General features: G+C 43.0%; 1 protein-coding gene across 3 annotated transcripts in view; it reads right to left on the bottom strand.

The window, feature by feature from the left end:
- Positions 1-3845: 3845 nt before the first annotated feature.
- pou2f2b (POU class 2 homeobox 2b) overlaps positions 3846-21833 on the bottom strand; it is a 40233-nt gene continuing 22245 nt past the window's right edge. The window contains exons 2-16 of one of the 3 annotated variants that reach the window (XM_086218154.1): positions 14164-14229; positions 14009-14043; positions 13651-13707; positions 12696-12815; positions 12125-12487; positions 11741-11846; positions 11546-11637; positions 11269-11418; positions 10672-10813; positions 10351-10499; positions 10041-10238; positions 9730-9956; positions 9029-9097; positions 8571-8644; positions 3846-5810 (exon numbers count right to left, since the gene is read on the bottom strand). In XM_086218154.1, coding sequence (XP_086074280.1) covers positions 5482-5810; positions 8571-8644; positions 9029-9097; positions 9730-9956; positions 10041-10238; positions 10351-10499; positions 10672-10813; positions 11269-11418; positions 11546-11637; positions 11741-11846; positions 12125-12487; positions 12696-12815; positions 13651-13707; positions 14009-14043; positions 14164-14229 — 2177 coding nt within the window. In that variant the 3' untranslated portion in view covers positions 3846-5481. Of the gene's footprint in view, positions 5811-8570; positions 8645-9028; positions 9098-9729; positions 9957-10040; positions 10239-10350; positions 10500-10671; positions 10814-11268; positions 11419-11545; positions 11638-11740; positions 11847-12124; positions 12488-12695; positions 12816-13650; positions 13708-14008; positions 14044-14163; positions 14230-18671; positions 18727-21833 lie in introns of those variants that run through there. The other 2 variants (XM_086218153.1, XM_086218152.1) reach the window with 2 other exon arrangements.

Raw genomic sequence — 21833 nt, forward strand, 5'->3', positions numbered from 1 at the left:
TGTTAATTGAGATCGATGACACACTGCAAAATACAGCCTAGAAAAGTATATTTGTCTCATTTCTGTCAGAAAAAACTTAAATTAAGACAGAATCCAACACAGCTTATTTTACGTATTACAAGTACACAACACCCTGTGCAGATTCTTTTTGTACCCATAATAAACAAAATAATCTACATGTACTTAAGATATCTTGAAATAAGATTATTTTATGTTAAAAACAGCCACCGTATCGTACAGATTTTGTTCACTAGAAACATCCTTTTTGTCGTTATTTCAGTGTACTTTACTGTCTACTGTTAGCATGAAGGTAGAAGCAGCAGTTAGCTTCGTGTAACAATTTGAACTAGAAAATAAAATCTGCCTGCACATCAGCCTGAACATTTAATGCTCCATCAGTAACACATAATGTCATTTGTTTAATGTTGTTGCTCCAAAAGCTGGAATGTAAAAAAATAAATGCATGACGCTAGCAGCTACTAACTCATGCTTTGTACTTTCTACTCAGAGCAAGAAAGTGGATGAGAGAAAATATCCCTCAAAACTATTCCTTTAAGGCTACTTTCATGTTAAATTCTGAGTCTGTTTCATCTGTGGGGACTATAAAATCCAACATGGAAGCCATACATTTGGAGAGAAGTGGAGTTCCTGAGCACTCTGGGTGGACTTGAGGATTTTAGGGAGTGTGTAGATGGTGCTGGGTCCCATGGCAGGGCATTGACTTTGGTATCATTCACTAAGGGGGTATCCCCACCACAGAGATCTGCACTTTACACCCTGTCCATAAAACCCTGAGGTTCACTGGAGAGTTACCTGTCAGAAACACGGCAGAGTGATTCAGCTCTGCCTCCATTTCCAGAGAGACACATGCAGCAAAAACAAGAAAATGGACAGTCATGCACACCTCTCCCTCCAGCTCCCACTTTCCCACCATACACAGAAGTCGTGAGAAGTGTCTGGATGTGTCACCTAGCAACCTCGGTCTCAGCCGTTCCCCAGTTTCTAGCCACGCATTGCTCCCTGATTCACACGGACATCAACCCGGTCAGCGTGTGCTCTCATCAGGCAATAAAGACCCCAAAAGGTGAGTGAGGGCTCTGCGACCTTGGTGATAAAGCTGCTCCGAGGCATGAATCTGGAAGCTGTTTCAGTCAGGAATGGATCAAGAGGACATTTGGACAGATTTGATCCCCGATCTGTGCCGTAGAGCAGCTTTAAAGCCCATGTTTGACGGAGAGAAAGCAGTGACGGCCAGATATGAGGAGAAGGCTGTGTTCAAAGCTCAACACAGACAGCGGGGGGGGGGGGGTGTTTTCCAGGGGGACAACGTGTGTGTGTATGTGTGTGTGTGTGTGTGTGTGTGTGTCTGTGTGTGGCCTGGAGCATGAACTAGTACGGCCCTTTGACCTTAAATGGCACCTTCTGATTCTAGATAATCATTTACATCCAAGATCAAAACCTCTATTTACCTCCATTAAAACAACACTCTTTGACCTTACTGTGCCTGCTCCCAGCCACACCAGCCCACATGTACCACCCTGATCCCCACTTGAGCCCCGCATTTTAAAGCATTCATCTATTTGGTTTATCATCAAAGAATATGAGGTATATGATGAACTATCTCTCTTTTACATCCTACAAGTGGATGAACAAAAGAAGAAGGGAAACCCAACTTAGCAAAATAAACAAAAAGATACAGAGAAGTGAGGCGAGAGTGAGAAGATAAAGGGCAATTTAACAACTTGGAATTGTCCTCTTCTCTCTTTCCTCTTTCTTTTCTCTCCACCATATAAAAAATATACCCTTTGCCCCAGTTGATGTTGTGTTTTGGTTGTGTAGCAGTAAAGCTTTCAGTGTGATCTCCCTTAGGAGAAAATATAAAGAGGAGAAGCAGCACTGTGCCTCAGAGAACACCTCAAAACACCAGGCAGCACATGGATAGTACCGTTTCCTTCATTGAAAACAAGTTTCAGCTCTTATCAGGAGACAAAAAGGCATACGTATGTTAAGAAAATCTCCTAACACGCATAACATCCTTCAATTTCTTGTTTTTTGTTTTTTTGAAATCCTGCAAAGTCCTGAGAATCGCTCGGTGTTTGTCCACACAGTGCTGCCTCTCCACGCTTCCCCTCCCAGTGATGAGGCGTGAGGAAGATGGTGGCTGAACCATCCACTCAGCCACCATCTGCGATCTGGTACTATTTGGTTTTAAGAAGAAAGGGGCAAAAAAAAAAAAAAAAAAAAAAAAATTTAGAAAAAAAAAATTCTAAAAATACATCCCAGAATATGAAAAAAGCACCTCTAGAAATAAATTAACAAATAAATAGCAATACAAAAAGATATCAAGCAAATAAATCAGCCCTAACCTCAATAAATAGTACAATCAAAAGTCTAAATCATAAGGAGAAATAAAGAGAGATAGTTAAAATTTTTGGTCTAAAATCAAGTTATTATCAATGTTTTTTTAGGATCTTTTTTTTCTCAAAGACTTTTTTGTATGTTTTTTTCTTTTTAATACATTAGCGATAAGTAAGCAGTAGAACATAGATCTTTTTTTTTCTACAAAATCTATAGAAGCACTAACAGATACATTCCGTCTAAGAGTCAATGTGGAGAAAAAGTTTCACCTTTGAGGCGTAAACCCCACATCTAAAAGTCTGGTTCGTGGACGATTCTGGACTGTTGTCATGTGTGTAGATCGAACCAAATATTCTTTGAATATATTTAGTCCAACTCTCCAACCGTCAACTTGGCTGAGGCCGTGGCTGTGTGTAGAATTCTGTATCTTAAAATCATCTTTGGGGTTAATGACACGGCATCTCTGCGCACCCTTTTCTTTTTCTTTTTTTTAATACCTCCGATAAACACTTAAATACAGAAACACGCACAGTTTTTCGCCTCAGACAAATTGACTGATTCCTGTGCCCTTTTCTATGCAGGGAGGGCAGTCTGTTCCTCTCTTACTGTGTTTGGTTTGGTTCGCTATTTGGTTTTAAGGTTTTGCTATTCAACTCTTTGTTTCTGGCTTTTTGTGTGTCTTTTTTTTCTTCTGCCAAGACAGTCTGTTTCTTTATCTAATAAAAATCTGGAAGCTAAATTTTCACAGTATTTTTTCCAACCACCTGATAAAAATCTCTAGCACGACTACGAAAAAAATAAGGAGCTTTTGTAGTAAGTAAGCGAGTACGTTATTCCAAATGAGTAATAATTAAGCACTAAAGTACAGTACATAAAACGGCATCAAGAGACACAGCAGAGATAAAACAATCAGAACCAACCAACAGAAAAATAAAAACAGATTTTAGAAGATTCAGTTCAGTGAGGTCGTTTGCGTTTAGCTCCATCCAGGACCAGAGAGCTGAGCTGGAGAGAGAGGCAGAGGAGGGGAGGGGCTTCCTGTCCTCCTTGCGCCCGCCTCTCTATCTGCCTGTCTGTTCATCCCTCCACCGATGCTACACAGTTTCAGGGTGGAGCGACAGACAGACAGACAGAGAAGACACCTGCTTGTCCTCTTCCCCTCCTCCCTCCAGCCACATTTGGTTAGGGTTCTTTTTGGTTTGCTTCTGTCATTCCTTCGGTTGGTGTCTTTTTGGTTTGGGTTTATTTTTGGTATCCTCTTAGAAAAAGTGTGTTCCACCCCCCACCCCCCCACTATCCCTCCTTCACCTGTCCCAACCTCTTTGGGGGTTCAGATCAGTTCTCTACATAAAGCTCCCCCCCTTGGGTTTCTGGACAGGTCAGGTGGAGGGGATTCCACAGGGGGCTTCCAGTGGTAATGTCCTGTTCTCAGTGTATCCCCACCCCCCACCCCTCCCCACCCTCTCCCTGTGTCTTTATTGTGTTCTTGGATGAGGCTCTTTAGCCCAGCCTTGAAAATGCTTTGGTTTCCATTTTGAGAATTAATGGCAGTCTGAAGTGGAACATGACAGTGAAATGTGATTGATGGAGTGATGATGAAAACAGACAAATACCAGTAAACATGTCTAGACAGACAGGTGTCGGGACATCTGTGTTGATTGACGAGGCAGGAATGAGAGGCGGCTGTGACTAAACTTGGCTTTATTAACTTATTTAGCCCTCAGTCTCAGTGCCTATCACTTAACATCTCCAATCACAGCCCTATTTCATACTTTCTGAACAAATCAGTGTGTGTGACGTTCCAGGGCGTGTTCATTTAGCCATGGCGTCATTGATTACAGGTTTTTTTTTTTTGGGGGGTGTTTCTTTTTTTCTAAGAATGAGGGACTAAGAGCACAAATGTTAATAAATTCATTCACACCTTGAAATGATGCGCCAACTCTATTTTTGAAACCGCGGCACTTGGTGAGACACAAGCATCTCTTTGGATTTTCGTCATCTCTGTTCCTGCAAAATAGTCACATTAACACAAAATGCTTGTTGATCACACAAATGATGAAGACAATGATGATGACACTGATGATGCTTCAAACCCAGAGGCAAACACTACAAAGGCTGCAACAATAAATAGTTGGATAACACTAATAAATAATGAACGGAAGGTCAAAGTGTAAAAAAAAAAAAAAAAAAAAGGAACAACAGAGGAAAGCTGCTCTCCGCTCGTAAAAGCAGAGGTAGACTACAATGCATGAAGATGTTGCGACTGGCACAGCAACAATCTTTTACAAAATTATCCAAAATATCATGAAAACATATGAAGCGTGCACAAACAGCATGGTAGGGTGGATATGTGTGTGTGTGTGTGTGTGTGTGTGTGTGTGTGTGTGTGTGTGTGTTTAGCAGTAGCAGAGTCCTGGTCCTGGATAGCTTCAGTATTTACACGTCCTTTGAATAAAGCTTTTCTCTCCGTATTTTTGGTTTTTGGTATTTGGGATTTTGGTATGGTTGTCATTTTTTGTCATTGTGTATTCCTCCTCCGCCTCCTCCTCGGGTAAATTTTTGGTTTAAACATATCCTCCCTACTCCTCTTCCTTCAGACCCGCAGCTTTTCGAAATAATAATAATTTTTAAAAAAAAGGAAATCGTAAGCACAGTCCTCTCTATTCTGTTTGTCCTTGCCGCATTCCTTTGTCACATAGTAAAGTTATCTTTTGTCATTTTTGGTTTATGCATCTCTACCATCTCTTCTGCCTCTGTGTTAAAGAGTCATTGGTTTGTTTTCCTTCAGAGACAAAGAGCAGAGAGGCGCCATGTTGAGATCACGCTCCATTGACAGAAGGTCCCACGTTGCCTCCTCTCCGTCAGTTTGGCTAGATAAAGATTTTTGGTTTCAATCTTCCCCTTCCCCCCCTTCTCCCCTCTTTCACTTCTTTCCCTCCCTCTCTCCTCTTTCATTCTGTGTATTTTTGGCATCGAAAGACTGGGAGAGAACGAGGGAGAGAGCCATTGCGAAGAAATAACGGAAGAAGAGCGCAAGAGAGAGAAAGAGATAGCTTTGGTGTGAAAGGCGAGGTTTCCTGTTCCTCCATCATCCTCCTCCTCTCTGATTGGCCATTGGCACGATCACTCAATCTTGGCCCCACCCAGGGATGGCGGGCTGTGTGCCATTTCGCTGGAGGAGCAGGAAGAGGCGGGGCTTGAGCAGGGAGAGGGGGAGCAGGGTGTGGGGCTGATGCTGCTGGCTGAGGGGAAGGGGGAGGGCTGGGAGGCTTTGGCTACGGCAGCGCTGACCAGTCCAGCGCTGGGGTTCTGGCCCATGTGGAGGAGAGCAGGGTGGTTGAGGAAGAGCGAGGAGGCAAGGCCCCCTCCCTGGCCACCGGATGCCCCAAGCATCACCTTACTACCCCCTTCAAGACTGGAAAGAGGCAGCTGACCACCACTGGCTGCTAGGGCTGAGGGAGAGAAACAGAAATCACTTAAACACAATTTGCCACCTATGAATAATATTCATTGCTGATGTCGGTCTATTTCCTGCAGCACACATGCTGGAAAAGGCCTAAAGTTTCATAAAAGTTGCTGCCTCTTTTACTGTAAATGAAAAGCAGACCGAAATGACAAGAGGTGGTCAGAGGGCTTCTATGTGAAAAAAAAATCAAATTTCTAAATATTTGACAAAGTACACAAAGTGATCACAACATGTTCCATTCCAGATAAAAACTTGTTGTAATAGCTGAATATTATCTGCAGCAGGCTAATATCATGGGATCAGGACAGCAACAGGTATAAGTGCACTGTTGTTATGGAAACAAGGTACACGATGGTGTGTTGTTCCCCTTATAAAAAGCACTTCATGCAGTGCTCCTTTTGCACATAATATGCTACTAGCGAACACAGCCTAATAATGTCTATGATTGCATAGCAACTGCAAAACAGATTTTTTTTTTTGAGAAGAAGCATTAGGCCTCTTCTCAATTCTCAACATGTGCTATGGATGTGCTCTGTTGGGGCCCTGACGAGTGAAGTTGATGGTTTGACTTTTATTTTCTCTTATCTATTAAAGCTCACACATATTTGTGTGGATACATTAGTTGGATGAAACCAACAGAAGCCAGCTGACTGCAGGTTAACTTAGCACGACGAATGGTAGTGGAAGGGAAGTGTTAGCAGTAAAAAGTCATCCTTTTTTCCAAAACAGTCTTTGTCTGCATTATAAAAACTAAGATTGTGTATAACAATCGTTACGAAATAAATAGAAATTACATTGTGGTTTCAGAATCTCACACATCATCGATGTTTACAAATAGACTATGTGTGAGGTTTCTGCCCCCACCATAGCACAGAAACTGTTTTCATAAAAATCACTGAAGACCTTCTCAGTCCTGAGCCCGGTGTACTCACTATTTGTATCCTCTTTGATCTGTAGTCTTTGATAGCATTTCTCACACCATCCTCCTCAATAGATTATCCTCCATTGGTATCACTTGCACCCCCATTGACTGGTTTCACTCATATCTCTCAGGCCGTACTCAGTTTATCCAAGTCAAATCCTTCAGATCCCAGCCTTCACCTGTCACCTCAGGTGTATCCCAGGGCTCTGTCCCAGGGCCCCTTCTCTTCATCACCTACTTCCTTCCCCGTGGCAATATTTTCCACAAATTCAATATCTTTTTCAACTACTTTGCAGGCTCTACCTATCCAGCAAACCAAATTCAACACTCCCACCCTCCTCCCTTACCAACTGCTTATCTGAAATAAAAACCCTGGATCACCTCAAACTTCCTAAAATTAAAGTGACTGAACAGAACTCCTCCTCATTGGCACTAAATCTAAATTTATCCTCAGTTTCCCCTCCCCTCAGGTTAAGAGTCTGGGTGTCATCCTTGATAGCTAATTATCATTTTCCATCCCACATCAATAACATCACCCAGTCTGCATATTTCCATCTACCTAACATTTATCGTCCCCGCCCCTCCCTCACCCCCCATACCACTTCTGTCCTTGTCCACAACCTCGTCGTCTCCTGTATCAATAACAGTAATTCTCTCCTCTTTGATCTCCTCCATAAGCTTCAACTGGTCCAGAATTCAGCAGCTCGCATCATCACCACCCCCCTCACCTCCTCATTGCACCGCATCACCCCTGTTGCGCAGATACTCCATTTTCTCCTGGTTAAATTCAGAATAGAATTTGGATCCATCTATATGCATTCAAAAAACATTTGGAGTTGACTAGAGGAGCAACTTCTACTATCTATATTAATGTATAGATGATTGCTTCTAAACAAACCGAGACCCCTGAACCTTTCCTATTTTATGACTGCTAACACCCCCCCCCCCCCACTCATTGCGCTAAGCTAACTAGCCATCAGGTGGGCTCTTTGGGACTCAGCTCCCTTGTAAACACACAGGGGTGAAGGGGGCATCAATCCTCGTCTGACATTTAGGAGGAATGAAAATCAGAAAGAAAGAAAGTCTATTTCTTAAAAATTAATCATCAACATATTTGACCGATGCAGAGTAGGAAAGGCTCAAGATGAAGATGAACACTCACAGCCCACACATAAACACAACAATTGTCACTCACTCACAAACAGACAAAAATACATGGGATGGATTGATGGATGCTGAAGGCAACTTGTTGCATGAGAAATACATCATTCTTTGTTTCTAAATGTCTCTGTGTGTATTCATCTGTTTCTCTAATCAGCAGTCTGACACCTACCATGTGTAACTCGATGACTCATCACCAGACTTCTCTTTTTAATAAGTCCCTCTTCTCTTTCTCACCCTCACACCAAATAGACTGATTAAAAATTACCCACGCTGAGCTGGGACTGTTTGGTGGTCATCTCCGAAGGACTGTGCACCTTTCTCCAGAGCTATTATTGTACACTGTTCTCACATGTAGGATGGTGTGTGAGATGTGTTATATACAATATGTTTGAGCATTTATGTGTGTAGGAGTGTAGAAAAGAAAGTGGAGAAAGATGTGCTGCCTTTGCACTCAACATAAAGACTGTATTTTTATGTAATCTGTGACCCAAAGATTTCCTCTGACATTAAATAATTAAGTGCACCTCCACCTCAGCCTTGACCTCTAAATTATAATCTATTTTTCGCTACTGCTGATGCGAAGCTTTGTGGCTCTTTTTTTTCCCATCTTTACGGGCATAAAACCATTTGCCTTTCAATGTCTCTTTCTCGCACACACACCTTGGATAGTGGCCAGGGGATTGTTACCGAGGAGGGCTTGGTTCATCCCTGTGTTAACCCCCATCACAGTGTTCCTGTTGTGTCACAAACACAGACACACGCACATACACACACACACACACACACACACACACACACACACACACACACACACACGGACACACAACACCATACATGTGTAAGCATTTATACGAACACAAACAGGCAGAGGAGAAAAGGTGGGAAAGAAGCAAGTTTAGCGGCAAGGACAAGCGGAGGGTAAATTCATATATGTATAAAGACCAGTATAGGATGCTGAACAGATGTAAACGATAAATGCACAAAGAAATATAGCATCATAACATGAATTAAACACACCAACTACTCATTCACTGTGGAGGACTAAAATACAATCGAAACACATATTTTCTGTTGCATTTTTTTTGGACGGACTGTAACAAATTTTCTGTCGTATTCACCTCAAGTTTGCAGCAAAATCGGTGATGTAGCTAGACACGTCACCGTTCTTTTTACCCACACGCCATAAGCTGTGAACACAAGAACCACACACACATACACAGACAAACACACACAGGGTTAGAATGCACTGCTGCACAGGGGAAGCAGCGGCACCCAACAGCATGTTGGGATATCAGTGTGTGTCTGTAAAAACTGTCCGCGTGTGTGTATCGATTATTTAACTACAAACTGCAGGTGAACCGAACATTGGGGCAGCGCGGTATTGTGTAGAAGTGTGTGTTATTAAATTTCCTGCATTAACTCAGTTGTAATGGCCTCAACAAATGGAGACACTGTTTTGAAAACCAAACTATTTTTAAATACTGTATCATGATTCCAATATGCTTCGATTGAGGTTTATCTAATACTTTCAAATACATTCAATACAGTGAATGTTACTGTTTTTCTGTGGTGTTCCCAGGAGGCTTTCTCCCCAAAAAACAAACAGTTAAAATGTACCCCGACGCTGCTTTTTGAATTGAAATTTAAAAAAAAAATCTGTATCCGCTGTATTATACCACCAAAAACCCATGATTTGCTTCACTATTGTGCCATTGAAGGCTACAATATACGTTCCTGTCATTGAAATGCCTTATTTTTTTGGAAACCATAGTCCCTAAGTGCAGTGAAGTGATGGGCCGACGTGCTGCGGTTGTCTTACCCTGTGTTAAGGTTGAGTGTGCTGTGGCTGGGAGTGGCAGGGCTGGCCGTGCTGCGGGGAGGAGGAGGAGGAGTCACTGGGGAAGGTGCGGAGCTGTGAGAAGGGTGGGTTGAGCTGAGGGAGGGGTGGGTGGAGGTGAGGCTGGAGGTCAGAGGGCAGATGGAGGACATGGTGGTCACTGTTGTGCTACTGAGACTGGTCACGGCCTGCGACAACTGGCTGGACATCTGTAGGAGGAGTGAGCAAAGTGTGAGAGAGATTAGTGTGAAGATGTTCATTTGAAAGATATCTCAGAGAGGCAGAGGTTGTACCATGTGAGGGCTGTAGCAGGGGGGTTTGTGCGTTGATGGGGCTGTGGGGGGCTGGCTGGGCAGGGGAGGGGTGGCACTGCTGGGATTGATGCGTTTCTCTTTCTGCCTGCGGTTACAGAACCAGACCCGGATCACCTCCTTCTCCATGTTGAGCTGCTCGGCGATGAGCAGAATCTCCTCTGAGGTAGGCTTCTGGTTCTGTAGGAAGGGGTGGGGTCAGATCATTTTAGAGACATGATAACCCAGGTTCTGCTTTTAAACAGTACATTCAATGACTGCCATCATCTTATGAAAAGGTTAAAGATCTTACCGTCAAGAAAGCGCGCTCCAGGGCCACGCGTACATTCGTCTCAATGCTGGTTCTCTTCTTTCTGCGGCGACCAGGAACCCCATCAAAGCCCAGAGAGGGAGAGGACAATGAGCTGGGACTGGGTAGGGTACTGTCTATGGACATGGTCTCTGTTGGAGAAATTCACACACACACACACGCACGCACACAAGCGCACACACACACACACACACACACACACACACACACACACACACACACACACACAAGAAGTCAGCACTAAGCTAACTTCAGTCCATTATAACTCTTGTATGCAGTCATACAGTATTTAGATTAACTCACCTGCATCATTGAGCCACTTCTCCAGCAGTGGCTTCAGCTTACACATGTTCTTAAAGCTCAGGTTAAGGGCCTCAAAGCGGGAGATGGTGGTTTGGCTGAAGTCATTTCCATACAGCTTCCCCATGGCCAAACCGACATCTCCCTGAATGGATGAATAAAAGAAGAAAACATTGTTTAGGTCCTTCAAAACACAGCAACGACTAAGGATGCCTTCCATCTGCTTTGTTGAATTCAGTTGAATCTTGCTCTTGTTCTCTGTTCATGTTCTCCCTAACTCCAGTTCATCTGTGCTGTGAATGTAACCTGACCTCTGTACAACCAGTCTGAGTTTGAGCCGACATAACTCACAAATGGAATTCGCTGCAATTTGTGTTAAATAGAAGATAGAGGTAGAAATAGAAGTTAAATGAGAATGTATGCTAAAAAGTAGAAGAAATCCCTCCCGCCCCAGACACCACAACTTCACATGCTTGCTTGCATTTTCTCTGTGTGACAGCAAACTACACTCAAGGAGGAAACATTCCAGATTTAGATACTAATTTGGATCAGAATGTAAAGGTATTGTTAGAAACACATAAATGTAAATCATGTGCACACCTGTGTGAAGCCCAGTTTGATGCGTCTTTGTTTGAAAGTGCGGGCAAACTGTTCCAGCTCCTCCAGGTCACTGGGCTCCTCGGGGTGAGGGGTCACAGAGGGCACCGTGGTCACGCTTCCTCCACCGCTCACATCCACGCTCTTATCTCGCTGTAGTGCAAGTGAAACAGCAGGGGATCAAATGTGAAACAGAAAGAAAGACAATGAGACACATATTGTTTTCTAGATGACTGGAGACTGAATGGTGCTTTCCACTAAACTATCTTCATCATCATACCTGCACTTGCAGTCCCAGTCTAGAAGGAGCAGACAGCAGGCTCCCTTGGTTTTGCTGAGGTAGCGGAATAAGATTTGGTGTCGATAGGAGTCCTGGTACAAAGAAAACATAGACTTATTATAATTACAACAAAGCAGCATTTTTTATGTTAAGATTTATAACTTATATAACCTGCAAAACTATTCCAGTAAGCACCTTGCTGGCCCTGCTGTGCCTGTGGGAGGAGGAACTGGGCAGGAGACGGGAGCGGGTGGCCAGGCACCAACACCAGCTGCTGAAGCTGCAACAACTGCTGGATGTCCTGTTGAATGAAGTAGTGAAACATGATCACTAGTTAAAAAGTGATGGAGGACTGAGACACACACCTCCAGCTGAGCAGGAGCCACTGTGGATGTACAGAAAAACAAAGAAGTAGGAGGGAAAAGGTTGCTAACTGTGTCAGTGAAAGGAAAGGAAAATGCATGCAAGGTGGAAAGTGAATCATAAAACAGACTTGACAGAAAAAATTGTTCCGTGGCTCATTAGTGGTTCTTCAATCAAGCTGCTCATCTGGATGTGGCTTTGATTGGCGGTCAGTACCTGGGCGGTGAGCTGGATTGGCTGTGAGAGGGTTAGCTGGGGTGGAGGAGGTGGAGCGGGGACACTTGGGGCAGTCTGTTCTTGTGTGCTCTGTCCCTGTCCCTGGGACTGCGTCTGGGCATGCTGGCCTGTTTGTCCTGCCTGCTGCTGCTGCTGCTGCTGCTGCTGCTGTTGCTGCTGCTGCTGCTGCTGGGCTTGCTGATTGGCTGCCGCAGCTGCCTGAGCTTGCTGATTGGCTTGGGCAGCCGCGTGTGCTGCGTGGGCAGCGTGGGCTGCACTGGACTGCTGCACAGCTGCAGCCAAGAGCTGCGCTTGAGCCTGCTGCAGCAACAACTGCTGCTGCGCTGGCAACAGAGCTGTCAACTGGCAAGGAGAGGAGAGGAGAGGAGAGGAGGAGAGGAGAGGAGAGGAGAGGAGAGGAGAGGAGAGGAGAGGAGAGGAGAGGAGAGGAGAGGAGAAAATTGAAATAAAGAAGGAAACAAAGAGTTCAAAAAGTAGCACCAGGGAAGCAAGCAGGGTAAAAGCAAAGCAAAGTGTGTGTCTGTGTGTGTTTGCTGTATAAGGGTCTTACCCCTGCGAGCTGAGAGCCGGTCAGCATGAGCTGCGTATGTGGGAGTGCTGTCTGTGAGGGGGTCGGGCCGTGAGAGGGCGTAAGGGCTGGAGACATCTCAGCACACTCTTCCATCTTATTCTGAGAGGAACAAGAGCCCAGAGAAGGTAGAAGAACATTAATGAACACACAAGAGTCGAAGCATTAGCCTTCTAGATTTGAATCATTAATCAACTGCTAAAAAGAAAAAAAAGCTATCCTCCTTTCCAACATAAAAAGCAGCATGTACTTTTCGGTTTAAAGCGTGCTTGCGCAACAAAGACACAGGAAAAGAAATGAAGATAGAAATCTGAGTGAAAAGGGCCAATTAGAAACATCAAAAACTACACCAGCTTACCTTGTTACATAAGATTGCGATGCAATATGACAATTAGTTTTATTCTATTTATAATGTCACACACAAGCTGATCAGAAACTAGTCACAGATAGAGAATGAGTCCACTAGTCACTCCCTGGCTAGGAAAAAAAAAGATGATCCTCTCCAAAGAGAAGGCAAGTCTCAACAGGCAAAAGGAACTTCTTCCAGCTAACTGATTTGCATATCTCCTAGTATGCAAATTCAGAAGAATCTAGTTCTCAGTGGTTGCAGTATTGCTGACAAACTCAGCGGGAATTTATTAGGCTTGGGTGGAGAGTAGCACCTCAACTCTGAATGCAAAAAAAAGGGCAAGTAACTTCATAGAAATGAACGCACAGCTATAGCAGCTATACTGTCTCAAAAACTTTTTGTGTGGCAACACAAAAAATGCATCACTGGACTGTGCCAAACAAACACGAACACACACACGCGCACACACACACGCGCACACACACACACACACACACACACGCACACACACACACACGCACACACGCACACACACACACACACACACACACACACACACATACTCGCGCGCAGCGCGCACACACTGACCTTGCTGCTGCTCAGGGTTGGCGAAAGGGAAAAGGGATTGACTTTCATTGACTGAGCCTTGCAAAGGAAGAGACAGGGTGAATGAATGTAATTTTCTCAGTTGAGATTTTTTCAATAACTCAGCAAAAACTGTGTGGCTCAATTGTCACATGTATGTATTCATTTGAATTTCAAGCAAATGTCAGGATGTGCAGCTTCTCTCAAATTCTTTAAAAAAAAAATGGAATTTGCAAGAAATACTAAACATAAATTTGGTTTCCGGGATGTTATTATTAATGTAAATGATCATTGAATTAATCAGATGAGAACTGTTTTTCTAGTCAAATCATGTCATTAAAAATGCAGGATAGAGATGTACCTGGTGATTTGATTCAGGTCCATTCCGCTCTGAATCTGTGTGGGAGGGAAAGGAAAAAGTGAGAAATTGGTTTTGTGGTTAAGTAAAAGCAGCACACATGTACAACCTAACGTGCAGTGTACGTATGTGGAGGAGTGTGTTTGCTGTGGGCTCACCTGTGCTGTCCAACGGTGAATCAGCCCCTAGTTTCTCAACCTCAACTGGCTTCGACATCCTGATATCTGCAACAAGAAGACACATGGCCAAGCCAGTCAGGTTGGTTCTTAAATCTGTGTCAGATATCAAATTCAGACTATAAGTTTGACTGATGAGAATCTTGATGACTATAGGGGAAAGATAATAACCAGGGTGCCGCTCTATATCTATAGCTAGTGGGTGTTTTCAGGTCACGACGCAGGCCCACACACTGTACACCAAACAAGGATGAATCATTCACAATTTGAACCCATTCATTCTTTCCAATTGGTGGTTAAAAACAGTGTAGGTGGCCAGAGGTATTCACTTGTTCTAAATTTAACTTAAGGTGTTTATGTGGTAGCAAGTCAGCATTAAAAATGTTTCAGTGTGTGTGTCAGTCATCAAAATATCATCACTTCCTGTTTGATGTAGTTTTGGGACAGCCCCTGCAAGATTACCAACTGCAAGAAATACATTCTTATTTACCAAGGAAGGAATTAAGAATCACTTTGGCTGGGGAATGTAGACAAGAAAGACATGAATAAGGAAGATTTGAGGTGAGTCCTCTAACAACTAGCTTGACGAGTTAACAACAGTTTTCTGTCACCCATCTCACTAAAAGCCCTTTTTTTGTTTGCCTGGAACCACAAACTATATGAGAACTTTTTTTGTTGTGTCCATTTGAAACCCTTTTTCTCTCTCATGTTCTCTCCTTCACACACACACACACACACACACACACACACACACACACACACACACACACACACACACACACACACACACACACACACACAGGCAGAGCTACTTCCCTTTTGTGAAAACATGCAAATCTGCCCAACGACCAACTAATTATATCTGCCACCTGCATAATAAACTCTCGGTCTCCCTCCTCTTCTATCTCTTCCCCCTTTCACCCCTCCTCTTTTTTATTCTGCAACTCAGAGACCATCAGTTAAACGTTTGCTTCATTTTATGACACATTAATACATAAAATATGCTAATTTATAAGACTATCAGGATAAAGTTGAGACACACTTGTGAGCAAGCGCTTGAGTGTACAGTATTTCTCACCATTGGGGGGCAGCAGTGACTCAGATGAGAATCTTGCTCCACTGACCACCACTGACCTGATGTCAAGCTTAAACACTGCACCACCATAATGAAGACAAAAAGCTTATAGATCCGAAGCAGCACTCTGATCAGAGGTTGAGAAAATTCAATAGCAGAAATGTGTGTTTGTGGGATATAATTGAACATGCAGGGTTTTTAGGGGAAGGGGGAAGCTGCAAACTGCTCAGAAAGCGCCACTCAGTCGATACAGTAGTGATAACCAATGGTCAGGGCTTGTACATAAACTGACCACAGGATTTCCTTCAAATTAACCGACTTCTGCAAATTTTGGTCACACAATAAGTATGAAAACATCTGCCTGATCTATTATTAGCGTCAGTTTGTGGTCATTCCAGAATTATGGAGCTGGTTTTTTTTGCTATTACGTTACATACACATTATTGAAACTAATAAGTGTCCACTGTCTGTGTAGGTTCTCATTCATCCAGGTCATCGTAGATCGACGCGAAGTAAAATCTGGTCAACTGGACGTAAGTTTATCTTGAATAATAAGTTATAGAATATATATAGAATAATAAGTGTCCACTGTTTCTCAGTTTCTGCCCGAAACTTGCTGAATCTACAATGTTTTTCACTCAGCAATCACATATAATCCATGACAGGAACATTCATTTTTTTGTGCTCCCATCATCGGTGTGTATATATATAATACTAAACCCATCCTATAAAATGACTTTTTAGGTGATAAAAAAAGCTGTAATGGTGAAGCTCCTTAACCTGCTTTCTCTCCTGCACACTCACTGGACACATGGTGAAAGTGTGTATTGATTCATGGTTCCAAAATGGCCAACAGACAGTGGCATGGCGTATAATGTGGTCAGTAATACAGTGGTGGGACAGTAGATCAAGATGCTATGTCTTTCTCTCACTTCCCCTCCCGACTTCCCCTTGCATTCGCAGAGTGTTAAACAGAACATTTACTGTCAGAGGTTCTATTAATATTAGCCTGCTCGCTCGCACTGTCTCTGTCTCTGTGTCACCCACACTCTTACAATACACCGCTGCACACACATCTAATTCATCTGGACAAAGAACAGTTAAAAGGGTTTTGGAAGTGGCTGCATCTCTGATCACTTACCAAAAAATTTTTTGAGCATATGTTAAGAATGAAGCTGACAATTTCTGTGTGTGTGTGTGTGTGTGTGTGTTACATCAGACTCCAAGCATCTTAAACAGAGTTATATGTGTTCTGAATAATCCTGTTTCAGAAATATATGATGCAAACAGAGAGGAACAGCCAGTCTCAACTCTTTCTGTAATTCTCTTCTGGTTTAGATGAAACTCTGCAGCAACGTCTGAATTCCCCAACACCAGCACCCTTCACCCCCCCCCCCCCCCCCCATGTCCGGATGGGAACAGGACACAAGGCCAAAGGGGAGGGGGAATCTGGGAACTGCAGTCAACGCACCACCACAGGCCCCCCCACCACAACCACTATGTCTCTTTAACTACAGATGTATGGAAACCAGGCAATGCTGAGGGGTGCCGAGTCAGGGTACGAAGACAAATTTTCCATTTCAAACTTGGTGTCAGATGGAGCACATCTGGAGACTAAATGTTTTTAAAATAAATGTAAAAAAAAAAAAAAAAAGCTGAAAATGATGAATAAGAAAATTAAGAAGCACTTCAGAAGACAAAGATCTGAAGATGAAGATCTTATAATTAAAGTTGGATGCTGAGAGGAAAGCAGCTGTCACAACAGCAGGCTGAAGTACACAGCAATGAAGTTTCAGTTCATTTTGGTTGATGTAAAAATATTTGTCACTGACGCCATTTAACAAATAAATGAGATAGAATTGACCATGTAAGCATTATTCGTGAGCGATAGAGTGTAACATACGCTGACATCTTTGTTCTCAAATTTGCAAATAAGAAGCTCAAGCAGATGTGAGAATAACAATTGAAGCAACAGAATAACAAGAGATGTGGACAAGTCTGATTGCAAAATTTGTTAAAAATGTGTTGAGGAGCCACTGTGTATTCAAATAAATCCAAAAGTTAAGATTCTGCATTTATTCGCTGTATTTGTGGCATCACTTTACAAAACTGCTAAATTATTCAATCATTTGTCTCAGATTGAAACTGACTGTGAAAAAAGTCTCAAAATTTACAATCAACGCAATTTTCGATGCGTATTTAGCGGACAATTTATCAGCATGGTGAATAACGTTTCATGCACAGCGACGCAAAGTAGCGTTGAGTGAGGATGCATCACACGTTTTTTTTTTGTAAAACATGAATCATTCCTTGATGAATACAAGATACTTGTCATTTTTCAGAAATAATATCAAGATACCAAAGACACCAAGAAAAATGAGCTAAGTGGCATTTATAGTTCTGATTCGTGTGAGTCAGCTGATCTTAACGTTCTTGTCTTTGAACAGCAGAGACCGTTGGCCTCCTCTCACAGCCTGATGACGATGATGATGATGATGATGACCACCATCATCAAAATAACATGAAAGAGCAACTTCAACTTTTTTACTTCTTTGTTTTCATTTCCTTTTTAAACACTTAAATCATTTATTACCGCTATGCAAAATATGTATCTTGAGATTGACAGTCTTTGTAAAATATATCGGAAACTCTGATAAAATATTGTTTTAAAATTTACAATATTAGAATTTTATTCCTTTTTTCATTCAACCAGGAATCCCTTGAGATTAAAGCATGTTTTTCATGTTGGAACTTACTGAGATGATTGACAAGGATGATGATCATTGCAATAAAAATATAGGTCTGCACGCGCGCATGCACACACACACACACACACACACATTTGAAAAAAGTTAACGTGAGTTTAAAGTAAAACCTCAAGAACTAAATATTTATGAACACAACAGAAGTTTAACAGCCACAGTGGTTGGCAATGAGATGAAAAGGTGTTTTATGCTGCTGAATGAAAAATAATCCCAACCCTCAGTTCTTATCACCGCTATGACTCAAAGACATTTTAAAACATTCTTAACCTATTTTAACATTCATAACATTAACACTGAGCATAAACACACACACACACACACACACACACACCTGCTATGGCCTCGCAAGGTGTCTGACCTTTCCCTGTGCCTGTGACAGACGTCCACCCATCCATCTGTCCGTCCACATCTTTCTCTTCCTACCACCTCTCGCTCTTTGATGTTCTCTAATTAGCTGAGCTTGTTAGACCCAGTGGCATTAATCAGCAGCGTAGCAACGTTTCTTTCTCTCTCTCTCTCTCTCTCTCTCTCTCACACACACACACACACACACACACACACACACTGCCCTCTCTCCCCCACGTAAAGCTTAATTGGTCTTGGTAAATGAAGGCCAACAGAGAGAGAGGGCTGCACAGACAGTCACTCACCTGGCAACCACATACTGGAGAAGTCCTTTGCTGCTATCGCTGCTGTCTTGGTCATATCTGAGTCGGTGTGTGTGTGAGAGAGAGAGAGTGTGTGTGTCTCTTGCTCTCCCTCTCTCTGGCACATGCACAGATGACAGTCCACACCCCCTAAGCCCCACCTCCTCCCCACATCCTGCAATACAACAGGAAGTAAACCTCATAATAGTAGGAACTCTGAATGAGAGGAGAGAAAAATGTAACATAAGAAGAGAGGGGGGGGGGACATAAGAGATGTGAAGAGTGGGAAGAGAAAAAGAGGGGGATGACAGGTGCCAATGGAAAGCAATAGTGCGCCTGGAAACAGCTACTCACACACACACACTCTCACATGAGAACAACATGATACATTATATGTGACATACCGTATCCTCAAAACTAACAGCTCACACTTTTTCCTCAGCTACAACCTATTACTTTTTTTGTCAATCTCATGTGGTCTATCTTTATGTTATAAATGTGTCCAGAGGAGTAGGGGTGGTCTATTGAGTGTGTGTGTGTGTGTGTGTGTGTGTGTGTGTGTGTGTGTGTGTGTGTGTGTGTGTGTGTGTGTGTGTGCGTGTGTGTGGGGGGTTACACCTCCGAGAGAAGATGTGAGACACACTCAGCTTCATCTGCTCCTCTCGAACCCATGTGGAAGGAAACACTCGATATCGCTGACCATCCCACACTGACAAACCACAGAAAGCCACACACCCAGCCACCACGTGACGGATAGATGTGGTGTGAAAGTGGAAAATCACACACGGTATGAACTGAAATTACTGCCGCCCACTCTGATTAATATACTGCTTTAGAAAAAGTGAAAATATCAAGATGGGGAATGATCTTGAGGAAGAAGACCAGCATGTTTCAGCAAAAATACTGCCCAGATTTTCAAGTCTGGAGGTGTTTGTGGATAACGCTGACAGTAGGCAGCACTGACCACAAGGTGGCACTGTTGATTCTCTGATGTGATATAGAATTGGCTTCATTTGAGGAAGAGGATAGGAGGCTACTGGTCACCCCACCCCCTTCATACCGCCCCTATCGCCCCCCCCCCCCCCCCCAACACCATCCCCCATAGTCCAGTTCACTAATTCAAACTGTAACAGCAGCAGAGTTCCTAAGTTTAACCTTATAAATACTTCATGTGGTGATTTACAACAGCCCTGCTGAATCACCAATACACCGTTGTAATCTTTTTTAAAAGATCAATTTATATATAAATATACATACATACATATATATACACACATATATATATACACACACACATATATACTATATATATATATATATATATATACATATATGTACACACACACACACACACACACACACACACACACACACATATATACGAGTGTAATTAGTTTTGTGTTTTCTGTAAACACAATACAAGAAGGAAGGTTCTAATAAAATGTTAGTAAAAAAGGGTTTTTGGTAAATGCTGGCAGAAACAATTACAAGGGGAAAACTGTAACTAAATGATGTGAATAATAGTTTAAAAAAATAATTTCAACATTTTTAAGCAAAAATTAACATTATTCCTTGAGTTTCGTAATTGTGCTGTTTGTTTGTTGTAGTTATTTTTTAATCCAAAGCCATTAGATCAAAATAATTGGTTGGAACAGAAGGACTTTAAGGACAAGCCTTTCAACATTAGTGATTTTTTTTTTCATTAATCATAATGGTAATAATTGATTTTCTTTCCCAGGTCTTTAATTTTGTGATGCTAACCAAACCAGCACCAACTTTGTTGGGTGGAGGAAGCACATCAATTCCTCCAGCTTCTCTCTGAGATTTTTGGAATTTCACACTGTTTTTCCCTTTTGGCCTTCATCACATTTGTTCGTGTGTCAGTACAAGTTCAGCTGAGAGTGGAAGAGTGTTTGTGGACGTGCGTTAGAGAGAGACAGGTCCGTCCAAGGACAGTGACAGACTGCACGTGGGGAGGGGGCGTTCCTCTGGGTCAGAGGTCGTCTGGGCAGCCTGGCTTTGGCCGTGACCTTTGTTCAAACCCCAATCTATCCTCATAACTAGCAAAGTACGTGTGTGTGTGTGTGTGTGTGTGTGTGTGTGTGTGTGTGTGTGTGTGTGCATATTTGCTCGAGTATCTCCAGTATAAACAGAGTGTGACTTGTGAATCGAAGTGTACTCTGTGTGTGTGTACAGTTCATGGCCATGGAGGGCCTTCCTGCCCCGGGGAGGTCTGAGCCTTGGTTACCATGGAGACCAGACCTAGCAGCACTCCAGCTTGGCCACTTAGACGATATTGGGCCGACGGCAAATGGAGGTCAACATATTAACACATAAAGCATGTGAGCTGTGATGTTAGCAACGGGTGAAAAATTAGAGGTACACTGTTCAGTGTTTTAGTCAAAAAGTTACGTTCGTAAGGTAACACACTCTCCCTTCTTTCTCTCTCTCTCTCTCTGTCTCTCTCTCTCTCTCTCACACACACACACACACACGCACACACACACACAATCTGATCGTGGGACCCCAGGGATAAGGATGGGGGAGGCTGAGGCCTCTAGAGTGCCATCAATCACTCCACTGTCAGGGTGAGAGGGAGAGGCAGGGATGGAGGACTTGGGTATGGGGGATACTGAAACACAGAGAAGGAGGAAGAGAAGACAAGTAAACAATAATAAGAAAGGGAATGAAAGGGAAGTGAAAGACAGACACAGGAATTGGAAAAAAAGGATGGAAGCGAGGGAAGTGGGAGGAGGACGGAGAATGTGTGTATATAATGGGTCATTGCAGGGACAATTCAGAGGTCTCCAAACCTGTTCAGTATCCCTCTATGGCTCCTATTTCTAGTGCAGCCATGAGCCTGGAGCACACACTGGCTCTAATTCACATAATCCATCATATTCCTCTTCTTACAGAGGGGGCAGCGCACGGCTCGCTGATGGACCCACCAAGTCCTATAACTGCAAGACTCTATTCTACAAGGTGAGAGACTTAAAATCCAGTCTAGCAGAGGTGTGTGCAGGTGTAGCCCCGTGAGGAGCTGCAGGATTATAAACAGTGGGTCCAGCAGTGTTGACGACTAGAGAGGTGGAGGTTTTGTGTGAGAAGCAGCAGGGGCTAAAACACACTCATACCGCTGGCTACCATGGGACCTGCAACATCTCA

Source organism: Aulostomus chinensis, chromosome 11, assembly GCF_037954235.1.
Source record: "Aulostomus chinensis isolate RoL2024-O1b breed Wild chromosome 11, RoL_Achi_v1.0, whole genome shotgun sequence".
Taxonomy (NCBI): Eukaryota; Metazoa; Chordata; class Actinopteri; order Syngnathiformes; family Aulostomidae; genus Aulostomus; species Aulostomus chinensis.